Source organism: Monopterus albus, unplaced genomic scaffold (assembly GCF_001952655.1).
Source record: "Monopterus albus unplaced genomic scaffold, M_albus_1.0 scaffold292.1, whole genome shotgun sequence".
NCBI classification, from domain to species: domain Eukaryota; kingdom Metazoa; phylum Chordata; class Actinopteri; order Synbranchiformes; family Synbranchidae; genus Monopterus; species Monopterus albus.
The window spans coordinates 123,087-135,209 of record NW_018128172.1 but is presented as its reverse complement, the minus strand read 5'-3'; the positions used below and the strand labels follow the sequence as shown (position 1 = coordinate 135,209).

The 12,123-nt window shown below is 42.7% G+C and overlaps 1 protein-coding gene across 1 annotated transcript in view; it reads left to right on the top strand.

Annotated features, from left to right (window-relative positions):
* The window catches only part of kpnb1 (karyopherin (importin) beta 1), a 28,995-nt gene that overhangs the window by 2,504 nt on the left and 14,368 nt on the right, over positions 1-12,123 (top strand). Inside the window, exons 3-10 of the mRNA XM_020623093.1 lie at positions 3,673-3,855; positions 3,945-4,145; positions 4,714-4,866; positions 5,629-5,688; positions 9,523-9,612; positions 11,404-11,514; positions 11,597-11,698; positions 11,822-12,046. Of these exons, the coding sequence (XP_020478749.1) occupies positions 3,673-3,855; positions 3,945-4,145; positions 4,714-4,866; positions 5,629-5,688; positions 9,523-9,612; positions 11,404-11,514; positions 11,597-11,698; positions 11,822-12,046 (1,125 nt within the window). The remainder of the gene's footprint in view (positions 1-3,672; positions 3,856-3,944; positions 4,146-4,713; positions 4,867-5,628; positions 5,689-9,522; positions 9,613-11,403; positions 11,515-11,596; positions 11,699-11,821; positions 12,047-12,123) is intronic.

Sequence of the window (12,123 nt, the reverse complement as noted above, 5' to 3'; positions counted from 1 at the left end):
TGGTGTCCAGACAAAAAGCAGGTGTTTGTAAATGTAAGGCTTAGCAGAAATACGGTTGGCGATTTTAAGTTCAAGTTTATTTATTTTGGAATCATTTTGTATCCTGTCTGTTTCGATTCATATTTATGTTCAAAAAACGTTTAGTTTTAGTCTGTTCAATAAATGTTTATCCTGTTCGGCCCCGACCTAAAGTGTGCTTTGAGTTTTGGCCCCCTGTGCCATTGAGTTTGACACCGCTGCCTTAACTAAATCGGTGTGTTAGCTACGTTAGCAATTTTTACTTGTAAAATTGATTGACACGTCATTCCTGTTGACATCTTATGCTGCATTTTGAGATTAAGTCACCTCTTTTTTTCAGTGCCTACGATTCACTTTTGTTTTTACGTTAATCCTGATACGTTACTTTTTTACATTCATTCAGCTTAGGCACTCTTCAAATACACTTATGCGCTGCACCTAAGGCTTTTTGTAGTATGGGAAACCTTGTATGTCATCAGTGTTTTTCTTCTTTGCTGATGTCTGTAGAGTTGGAGAGGAAACAGACTAAATAGAACATGGAAGATTAGAGGATTCATTTGGCTGCAGATCATAACGAGTCAAAGTGTTTTACCAACTTGGGATTGGATCCAGTCTAGTGTGCGTGAACCGTCCTTGCTCGGTAATAAATGATGCCAGACAATGTTTGGTGGAAACAGATGAGCAGTACCTTGTTTGTGGTGTGCTGAAAAATGTTGCACAACGTAGGGCAGATATAAACCAGAATTGACAATGTGGATTATTGAGCCTTTACATGTTCTCCAGTTGGCTGTAGGCTGTCTCGTGGCCTGTCAGGGTCTCTGCTAGTTACTTCAGGTTCCTCAAAAAGGCCTCTAAATATTTGAAATGTCCTAACTTAGATTTTCTGATCTGCTGTGGTCAGTGAGATTAGCTGTAAAATCTTTCCATATGTGGCAGATAGGGGTGAAATGACAAATTGATCAAGCACCCTGTGATCTGACGACAGGTACAAAACATAAACAGCAATGTTATGTGTACTTTTATTTTGACAGCCAGCCACATACGTATGCACATATGTTCTTTTTAAACTGGACAATAAGTGTTACGTGTGTAGCTAGCTTTTCTTAGACTGGCAATAAGAGTGAGATGCGAACAGCACATAACCTACTGAAGCAGGATCTGAAATCAACATCCAGCAGGCAAACATGGGCCAAGCACTACTTGGCACATGAACTATTGATTTAGAAATCAATACTGTGTTTTTGAGAATCGATACAGTATTGCAATACTCAAGTGTATCTGTTTTCTCATACCCCTAAGTAGCAGTGGGTCCCGTGAAACTCGTATGTGTGCGCCACACTCTTGACACAGACAGGAAAGAAGACCAGACTTCATGGGCCATGCAAAGAAGTGGGTGATTGCGGTAGAGAGGTCTTAAAAGGAGCTTTAAACCATTTAAAATGATTAAGCATGCATTGGGTTTACAAACCTTTAGTTTCCCTGAAGTACATTTAATAGCACCTACTGTATGTTAGTTTCACAATCAAGCCTTCTTGAGTTGTGCTGTGGCTTTTAAATGTTAATGAATGTAATTTATTAACTGCTGATTGATGGCTCATTAAAATAATTTTGCTTTGGCCTCTTTACGTTTGTATTCAACCCAATACCTTATCTCAATGAAATCTTGGAGCAAATGTGTATGTGACACAAAAAGGCACTTTATTATTTTGGCTGATTTTTAAAAAATGTTTGGCTGATAGTTCTTTGTTTTTTCCCCCATCTACCAGCCACCTTGGCCAATGAGTCAAAGTAAATTTTGTATCCTGTACTGAAGAGTCTGAACCGTTCAGTCCACAGCAACTCAACTTCCATGCAGCATCACTGTTGTCAGATTAGCCATCTGTCCATCATTAAGACAGTGGCCGGACAAACAGTCTGTGGAGATTACACTTCATTAAACACAATAGAGAGAAGAAATAGACTTGAAGGATAAAAAAAAAAAAAAGCAGGGTTCCAGGGGTGATGTGCGACACGTGAAAGATTGGAGTTCTATCAGTTGTGTGAGAGGGGTGAGTGACAAAACACCTTCTGTGAGAAGTGGCCTTGACCTGTAGCAGCCAAGACAAACGCAGATAAGCTAAACTCCACCATCAGAAACGAACTGTGGAAGTATTCTGGATTAAAACGGACACGCAACAGTAAGTGTGAACGTTAAGTTTTAAACAAACTGGGGAGGCGACAGTGATGCGGTGGGTAGAGTCGTCTCCTAACTGGAAGGTTGAAGGTTCGAATCTCGGTGCCTGCAGTCCGCATGTCGAAGTGTCCTTGGGCAAGACACTGAAACAGACATGATATTGATTGCAGGCCCTTGAATCCAGTTAAATTGAAATCACATTATGGCATATTTTTGAGAACTGGCAAACATCAGATTGCTGGCTAAGAGACTCGGTATAGGGTCGTATCACAATGAGCCTGGTGAGTTACACCCCTGTGGCTAAAGTTAAAACTGGCTGAAAATATCTAGTGTGGTTTGTTCAGACATTTGATCTTGTATGAAGGTAATAAATGGACCTTACCTTAATTAGCTACATTTTAAAGTGACTGAGGCCCCCTCAGAAAAAAGCTTCTAAAACTCTGTGGGACTGTTCTCTGGGAAATAAAGGTTAATAAATAAATAAATAAGTAAAATGACTGTTGTGTGTTAAAGTGTAGAGACTTGGATGCAGCAGATAAAATTCAGTAAATCTGTTTTTGAAATACAACTGTAGTGTTAGAGGATTTCAGTTGGACTGAAATCCTTCAGGCTCATGTAAGCAGTATTTGGTAATAAAGCTGAGGATTTTATATACGCCTCTTATTCTGCGACACCGATTACCGTCTCGGCAGTGCTGTGTTGTGAGCCACACTATTGCACTTGGGCACAGAATAGGAGTTTACCTTTAAACAGTGGCACAGACCAAAATGATGAGTTTCACAGGACAGCTGTTCCTGTATGTTAGAGGACACGGAGCATGTTCAAGAATATAGTTCCTATTGTAAACGGCTTGTTCTTTCTGACCTGTGTGAAGTTGGAAGATGTTGGAAAATGATCTGCCCTGTCCCGGATACACAGGTGCACTACTGTAGAATACAGGATTTCGTTCTCCTTAAAGTCAAAAGCACCAGCAGGATGACAATGGAAAATGAAGCCTGAAGGACCTAGAGAAAGGTCCGACAGCAAATAACGTCCCACTATGTCAGACTGCTGCTTGTACAAAGTTTTCAGTGTGAGTGGGCAGATCTGCCACAAAGTCAGACATTCAAATTTATTTGTATAGCGCCAAATCACAACCAGAGTCATCTCAGGACACTTTAAAAAGTCAGGTCTAGACCTTCTAAACCTCCAACAGACCCCAGCTCTCAGTGGACGGCCTTCTGCCTTGAATTTACCATCATGATTTCTGCATATACCCTGGTTAAGGAGTTACTCTTTAAGCAGCAGCTGTTTGAGCTGCACCTTGAATGCAGCAGCACACAGCACAGTACCAGGCAAAACTAGTTCAGTCTGAACCAAATCCCAGAGTTTGACATGTTGGTGATTGATCTGCTGTTTTAATGCCCAGTGTGAGCTTTCCCCATATATTCTGTCACCGTCACGTTTTGTCTGTAATCTGAACAGCTCTGCTTCTCCTTCAGCCCACGTTCCTGGTGGAGTTGTCTAAAGTGTTGGCGAACCCAGGGAACACTCAGGTGGCTCGGGTTGCTGCTGGACTGCAGGTGAAGAACTCTCTGACCTCCAAAGACCCCGACATCAAGACGCAGTACCAGCAGAGATGGCTGGCCATCGACGCCAACGCCCGCCGCGAGATCAAGAACTATGTAACTGACTCAGGAACATCCACTCTGGGTTTGTTTAAGATGTATGTATAAACAGTTGTTGTCTCATGACGTCTGACTTTGCTCCTCAGGTTTTACAGACTCTGGGCACAGAGACATACCGGCCCAGCTCAGCGTCTCAGTGTGTCGCTGGCATCGCCTGTGCGGAGATCCCTGTGAACCAGTGGCCCGAGCTGATCCCACAGCTGGTGGCCAATGTCACCGACCCGTCCAGCACCGAACACATGAAGGAGTCCACACTGGAGGCCATTGGATACATCTGCCAGGACATCGTGAGTGATAGACTCTGAACATATGTGAAGCACCAGCAGGACTCAGTTTTAGTGTAAAATAAAATGAGTTTGGGGGTGGGGGCAGTGGAAGGCCAAATGTATTGGAGAATAAGCAGGAGTTGAGTTTACAGCTCCATAATAAGTTCAAGGATGTTTCCTGCATGATGTCCTTGCAGAACAGACTGCAGGGGAGGTGAACTTCCTCAAGAGAAAACCTGTTCAAATGTTCATTATTCATCTACTGGAAACTTTTCATGTTTGAGAGTTCTATGCCTCCCTGTGAACAAATATGTGTCGAGCTAAACAGCTGTGACTCACTGAAACATCCTAGTTACCAAAGTGATTGATGTTCATTAAGGCAGTGCACAAACAGTACAGAGTCTTCCCTGCAAAAAGCACTAAATTCTACTGTTTAAAGGAAACTTTCAGGGAGAATTTTTCGGTTTTAGATGTGACACCTCACAGGTGAGTTAGGAGCGGTTTGACCAAACAGTGAGCTTTGAATGTATCTGGATGTAAAGCTGTGATACTTGGATCAATGCGGGGTACTAACCTGTGTTCTGTTCAGGACCCGGAGCAGCTGCAGGAAAATGCCAATCAGATCCTGACCGCCATCATCCAGGGTATGAGGAAGGAAGAGCCCAGTAACAATGTTAAACTGGCTGCTACCAACGCCCTGCTCAACTCCCTGGAGTTCACCAAAGCCAACTTCGACAAGGAGGTACGCTGATAAACATACATGTGCTGAACCTGCCCTCTCACACTGAGGCTTCTGAGAGTACTTCACTACACACAGCGAGGTCGTCCTCCACCTGCTATTTGGTGTCCATTGGTACCAAAAGCATTGTGTTCAGTTTAATCACATTAAGGCCTTAGATGGCATCAGATAGTATTTTCAGTTCATTTGGAAGAGTTCGGTCCTGTGTTGTGTTGGCTGCTTTGGACTTAACATGAGTTGTAAAAGAGTCTGTATGTGGCAGCTCTCGAGATAGCCTCTAAACTCACAGTAGGGTTGAGCTGCAGGGGCCTGCTTCACTCCCTGCGGCTCCAGGAGCCTCGTCGGCCCATGGTGGACACAGTGTCTGACCTAGTAAAGCTGCAGCTCAAAGCGCTTTTAAAGGCACAATTAAAAACAGTCAGTGAACTAACATAAGCCACTTTTTTGTTTTATAGATGAGTTTTTAAATTTGTTTTTATCGTTTTCTGCATTTTATATTGGTGTGCCACGTCGAAGTAAAAGGTCTTGAATTTAACTTGAGCCTGCAGATCAGTTTGAGCTCCAGTAAAATGAAAACAGGTTTTCATTTTCAGGCTTTTCTCCATGTGCAGTAATAAAACTTTGAATCTTAATTGGCTTGTGCTAAATTAAGACTAAATGTGAAGGGTTCTTGGATGAGAAAGCACTCTGTGTATATTTAGTGAGTCAAGCGTTACTTAAACTCAAAACATCTTTATAGATGTTGTTTGTTTCATTGTGTTTCAGACGGAGCGGCACTTCATCATGCAGGTGGTTTGTGAAGCTACACAGTGTCCCGACACCAGAGTGAGTAGCATAAGTGTTTTTTAACTTTGGGACGAACAAAAAGCAAGTGTTTAACCAGGTCCTACACTTTACTGGAATGAAGCTGTTTCCCATCCAGTTAGTGATTTCCTGTCGCTCATCACATGTCCATGTTGTTCTACACTCGCTGACAAGTCTTGTCCTATAAGGACATAGTAACCTAAAATGTCATATAACTTTATTTCTAATCATTCAGTTGTCACAATAAATTGTTAATTTTAATGTCAGAGGGCATTTACATTAACAACTGGGTGCAAAATGAAACCATCAAAAAGTGTCCTGATGTTCACAGCTTGGTAAAGCCCATAACATCTGTTTCTGCAAGGACAAAAGTCTTGCCGTATCCTTAAAGGATTCAACCAATCACAGATTAGTGTCACCTGTGACAAATACTGTAATTAACACCTTCCCAGGTGTGTATAAGAATAACCCCAGCACACCCAACCTTCATTTGAAATGCAACCTGACCTCTGACAACATGCCAAAGATTCAACCACAGACCAAAGTGTTGATCATCAAGAGCCTGAAGACCAAATCTTCTGCTGAGGTGGCAGACATCTTTTAATGTACCTAAGACTACGTTCACACTGCAGGTCTTAATGCTCAGATCGGATTTTTTGCCCAAATCCGAAATTTTTTTATATATACAGTGCCTTGCGAAAGTATTCGGCCCCCTTGAACTTTGCGACCTTTTGCCACATTTCAGGCTTCAAACATAAAGATATAAAACTGTAATTTTTTGTGAAGAATCAACAACAAGTGGGACACAATCATGAAGTAGAACGAAATTTATTGGATATTTCAAACTTTTTTAACAAATAAAAAACTGAAAAATTGGCCGTGCAAAATTATTCAGCCCCCTTAAGTTAATACTTTGTAGCGCCACCTTTTGCTCCGATTACAGCTGTAAGTCGCTTGGGGTATGTCTCTATCAGTTTTGCACATCAAGAGACTTAAATTTTGCCCATTCCTCCTTGCAAAACAGCTCGAGCTCAGTGAGATTGGATGGAGAGCGTTTGTGAACAGCAGTTTTCAGTTCTTTCCACAGATTCTCGAGTGGATTCAGGTCTGGACTTTGACTTGGCCATTCTAACACCTGGATATGTTTAGTTTTGAACCATTCCATTGTAGATTTTGCCTTATGTTTTGGATCATTGTCTTGTTGGAAGACAAATCTCCGTCCCAGTATCAGGTCTTTTGCAGACTCCATCAGGTTTCCTTCCAGAATGGTCCTGTATTTGGCTCCATCCATCTTCCCATCAATTTTAACCATCTTCCCTGTCCCTGCTGAAGAAAAGCAGGCCCAAACCACGATGCTGCCACCACCATGTTTGACAGGGGGGATGGTGTGTTCAGGGTGATGAGCTGTGTTGCTTTTACGCCAAACATAACGTTTTGCATTGTTGCCAAAAAGTTCGATTTTGGTTTCATCTGACCAGAGCACCTTCTTCCACATGTTTGGTGTGTCTCCCAGGTGGCTTGTGGCAAACTTTAAACGACACTTTTTATGGATATCTTTAAGAAATGGCTTTCTTCTTGCCACTCTTCCATAAAGGCCAGATTTGTGCAGTATACGACTGATTGTTGTCCTATGGACAGAGTCTCCCACCTCAGCTGTAGATCTCTGCAGTTCATCCAGAGTGATCATGGGCCTCTTGGCTGCATCTCTGATCAGTCTTCTCCTTGTATGAGCTGAAAGTTTAGAGGGACGGCCAGGTCTTGGTAGATTTGCAGTGGTCTGATACTCCTTCCATTTCAATATTATCGCTTGCACAGTGCTCCTTGGGATGTTTAAAGCTTGGGAAATCTTTTTGTATCCAAATCCGGCTTTAAACTTCTCCACAACAGTATCTCAGACCTGCCTGGTGTGTTCCTTGTTCTTCATGATGCTCTCTGCGCTTTAAACAGACCTCTGAGACTATCACAGTGCAGGTGCATTTATACGGAGACTTGATTACACACAGGTGGATTCTATTTATCATCATTAGTCATTTAGGTCAACATTGGATCATTCAGAGATCCTCACTGAACTTCTGGAGAGAGTTTGCTGCACTGAAAGTAAAGGGGCTGAATAATTTTGCACGCCCAATTATTCAGTTTTTTATTTGTTAAAAAAGTTTGAAATATCCAATAAATTTCATTCCACTTCATGATTGTGTCCCACTTGTTGTGAGGACGTGACGTCAGACGCAGCGTACTGTGTTTGCGAAAATAAAAATGGATGCGGCTCATGATAGCATGTGCGTAGCGATGTACCAGTTAATTTGCAATTGAAATAAAGAAATAGTAATAATAAGAATATCAAGAAGAAGGAGAGCACAAATATTGCTTATGACCCCGCCTGCTCCAGCGCAGAATTGTGCCGTCTGTCGCATTTCAATGACATTTAAATTGCATGAAATGCGACATGGCCGTTCAGACTGAAGTCGCATTGTAAAACATTGACTATGTTTCCGATTTAGGACCACATATGAAAGTGGCCTGGGCCGGATTTGAAAAAATCGGATTTGTGCTGTTCACACTGTCATAAGGAAATCGGATATGGGTCACATTTGGGCAAAAAGATCGGATTTGAGCCACTTCAGCCTGCAGTGTGAACGTGGCCTAAATGTCAATTGGAGAGGATAAGAAAAAGATTTGAAGAAACTGGTGAAGTTCATGACAGGCCCAGGTCAGGCAGACCCCATAAGACAACTGTTCGAGAGGACCGTTTTGTTGCTTCGGCAGTCCAGGGCCAGCCCCTTTTCAACTGCAGCAGAGCTACATAAAAACTGGTCACCGGAAACCCCTGTATCTACAAGAACAGTTTGTCGAATTCTCTCACACAGTGGTCTCAATGGCTGAATTAGTGCTCAGAAACCAGCATTAAACAGAAGACAACTAAAAAATTGTGTTGCATTTGCCAAGGCCCACAGCTTGCAGGAAGGATGGACAGTGGAAAAGTGGCAGAAGGTTGGTTTTTTTTTTTTTTCCCCCCAATGAATCATCTATTGAACTGCATCCCAATCGTCGCAAATACTGCAGAAAACCTAATGGAACCCGCATGGACCCAAGATTCACACAGAAAACAGTGAAGTTCGGTGGAGGTAAACTCCTGGTTTGGGGTTATATTCGGTATGGGGGTGTGCAAGAGATCTGCAGAGTGGATGATAACATCAACAGCCTGAAGTATCAAGACATTCTTGCTGCCCATTACATTCCAAACCACAAGAAAAAGCAAATTCTTCAGGAGGATGGCACTCCTTCTCATACCTCAGCCTCCACATCAAAGTTCCTGAAAGCAAAGAAGGTCAAGGTGCTCCAGGATTGGCCAGTCACCAGACATGAACATTATTGAGCATGTCTGGGGTAAGATGAAGGAGGCGGCATTGAAGATGAAACCAAAGAGTCTTGATGAACTCCGGGAGTCCTGCAAGAATGCTTTCTTTGCCATTCCAGATGACGTCATTAATAAGTTAGTCATTGCTGAGACGTATGGATGCAGTCCTCTGAGCTCATGGCAGTCATACACAATATTAATTCTTTTCCCATGGTACCATGACTTTATGTTCTGTACTGTACATTATGTTATGTGACAAGACTTTTGTCTAAGCAAAGTCTGACCTTTCTGTCCTAATTAAATAATTAAAGATCAAGGAATGATAAGGTTTTATTTTGGTAAAATAAGTATAATCTAGAGGCCTTTGCCTTTCATATAAGCCACTTCTGATTCCAAATGATCAACTAGAAGTCAAGTTATTGTTGTTCCTACAACTTGGATAGGCGACAAGACTTTTGTCAGGGAGTAGGTGTGTTGAAACTGTGCTGTGTTCACAGGTGCGTGTGGCGGCCTTACAGAACCTGGTGAAGATCATGTCTCTGTATTATCAGTACATGGAGACGTACATGGGACCTGCTCTGTTCGCGGTAAGAAAACCTGTCAGGGTCTGACTGACTTCACACCACAGGATTAGACTGCTGCCTGTTTTTAATGTTGTTTATTATTTCAGTTTTGTCCCCCAGTTTGACGCTCTTTACTCTCCTCTATAAGCTCCTGGTGTGTTTACATTCATAGAAACCTGTATTTATGTGCCCTCCCACCTGCACAGCTCCAGCTGAACGTCTCAAATCGCAGCCAAACAGGGACAAAGAGCAGAATAGGCTGTTCTCAGTTTGGTGACTTCACCAGGATGAGTCATTATACAAAGTCTTCAAATGCTCATGTCAGTTCCCTGAAAAAGGCTTAAAGAAAGGGGTTTAACATTTCATTGACAGAATATTTGTTCTTGCTTGCTACGGATGGTAACATTAGAGCTCTGTGTGTAGTTGTGCAGAAGGTGAATTTTGAGTCAGTACCATCAGACCTGCAGTCACTGCTTGACTTTTAATGAGCAAACATCAAATTGATCAAAAACAAATTTTAACTAGGTTTTATCGTCTGTTTTCTTCTGCTTATCTATACTCGGCTCACACCGAGTTACTGTGTGAATGGCTGTTTTATACAGCTGGAAAGTGCTGACCATGATGTCGACAAGTTCTCGTACTTGATAAGCAAGTGTTCCCACTGATCTGTCGGTGGAACTGTGAAAAGGTAACATTGTTCTGTCGGAAAAGGTTTTGCATTGTAGGAGCTGTAACTCCAACAAAATAAGAGTGCTTTAGTAAAGTGGTTAAAGAAGGAAATAAAGTTTATGTTAAATGTGTTAAATGCTGATGTTTATTGGGTTTTTTTCCCTTTATTGTTCATTAGGCGTAGGAATCTTTGGCAAATTCACAATTTGATCTGATTTCGATTCTTGGTGTCGCAATTCGATTCACAGCGACTGTATTCAATAAAACAAAGAAATGCACTGCTGTATATTTGGCTCTTTCTTGAGGTTTCTGTCCTGTGCCCACTGAGCTGCTAATGAAGCTTAACAGACAGATAAGCTGAGCGCTCGGCTGTGAGGTTATTAACGTTATGTCTGCAGCAGTGGAGAACAGCATCTATGCTGCAGTGTTACTACCAAAGGAAGCCAGCATGATCCAAAATGGGCACAGGGCTGTAGCAATGAGCAGCATGTCTGTAGGAACGAGGGTTTTCTTTGTGTCACCAGTTTGACTAAAGTGCTGCAGTAGGTGTGTCTGAGCTGCTTGTTTCTTACTTTGCTCGCTGCCTCGCTATGCTAAGGTCACTGTTCGTGGCAGGCTACAAAGTATTCACACAGTCCTACACACTTGTCTTTCAAAGCTCATCAAGTAATTAATGCACAGGCAAATTAATTCCTTGTCTGAAGATGAACTAACATTACAGCACAACTCGTGTGTGCGCACTTGCCTGCTGTCTGTGTGCAACACTGGCTTTGCGGTTGAGTTCCGCCTTTTCGGTTCTGTCAACATTATTACAAAAATCGATTTTTAGCATTTACAAATTGGTTTAGAATCGTGGAAGATATGAATTGCGATTCTAATGTGAATCTATCTATATCTCTCTCCTGTTCATTAATGTGCAGTAAATTAAGTAAAACTACAATTGCAACTTTCAAAATGTTTTTATGGACAGATATTGAGCTGATCAGCTTTAAGAGTTTGATGCTTGACATTAGCATTTTAATTCACTCTTTCACCTCGTTTCTATGGTCACTTACCTCCATTTATCCATCTGCTCTCCCGTGCTTGCTTTCTTCCTTTTCTTTTGGTGTATTTCCCTTCCTTCTCCCTGTCCTCTTCCTCCCTCAGATTACCATCGAGGCAATGAAGAGCGACATCGATGAGGTGGCCCTACAGGGCATCGAGTTCTGGTCCAACGTCTGTGATGAGGAGATGGACCTGGCCATCGAGGCCTCAGAGGTGAGTGAAAATGTCCATTCATGAACTTTATCTGTTGGCTGCTCTGTATCATCCTCTAACTGTGCCCCTTGTCTACTGGCAGGCCTCAGAGCAGGGACGGCCCCCGGAGCACACCAGTAAATTCTACGCCAAAGGAGCCCTGCAGTACCTGGTCCCGATCCTTACCCAGACCCTCACCAAACAGGTAACGCACCTGATGAAGTCATCTCTCCTCCTCTTCTCATGGTTTGTTTCTCTAAGCAGTTTGTAGAGGTTTCATTCTGCCTGCTGTTGATTGTTTTGTTTTTGTTTTCACTGTCCTCTGCAGGACGAAAATGACGACGACGATGACTGGAACCCCTGTAAGGCGGCGGGTGTGTGTCTGATGCTGCTTGCCACTTGCTGTGAGGATGACGTGGTTCCTCACGTTCTGCCATTCATCAAAGAGCACATCAAGCACCTTGACTGGCGCTACCGCGACGCCTCTGTCATGGCCTTCGGATCCATCTTGGAGGGACCCGAACTCAACCAGCTCAAACCGCTTGTCATACAGGTCAGCTGACTCAGCCAGGATATTGATCTGGTTCCAGCTCTCGGATTTGCCAAGCTGTCTGTGAATAAGGTTCAGCA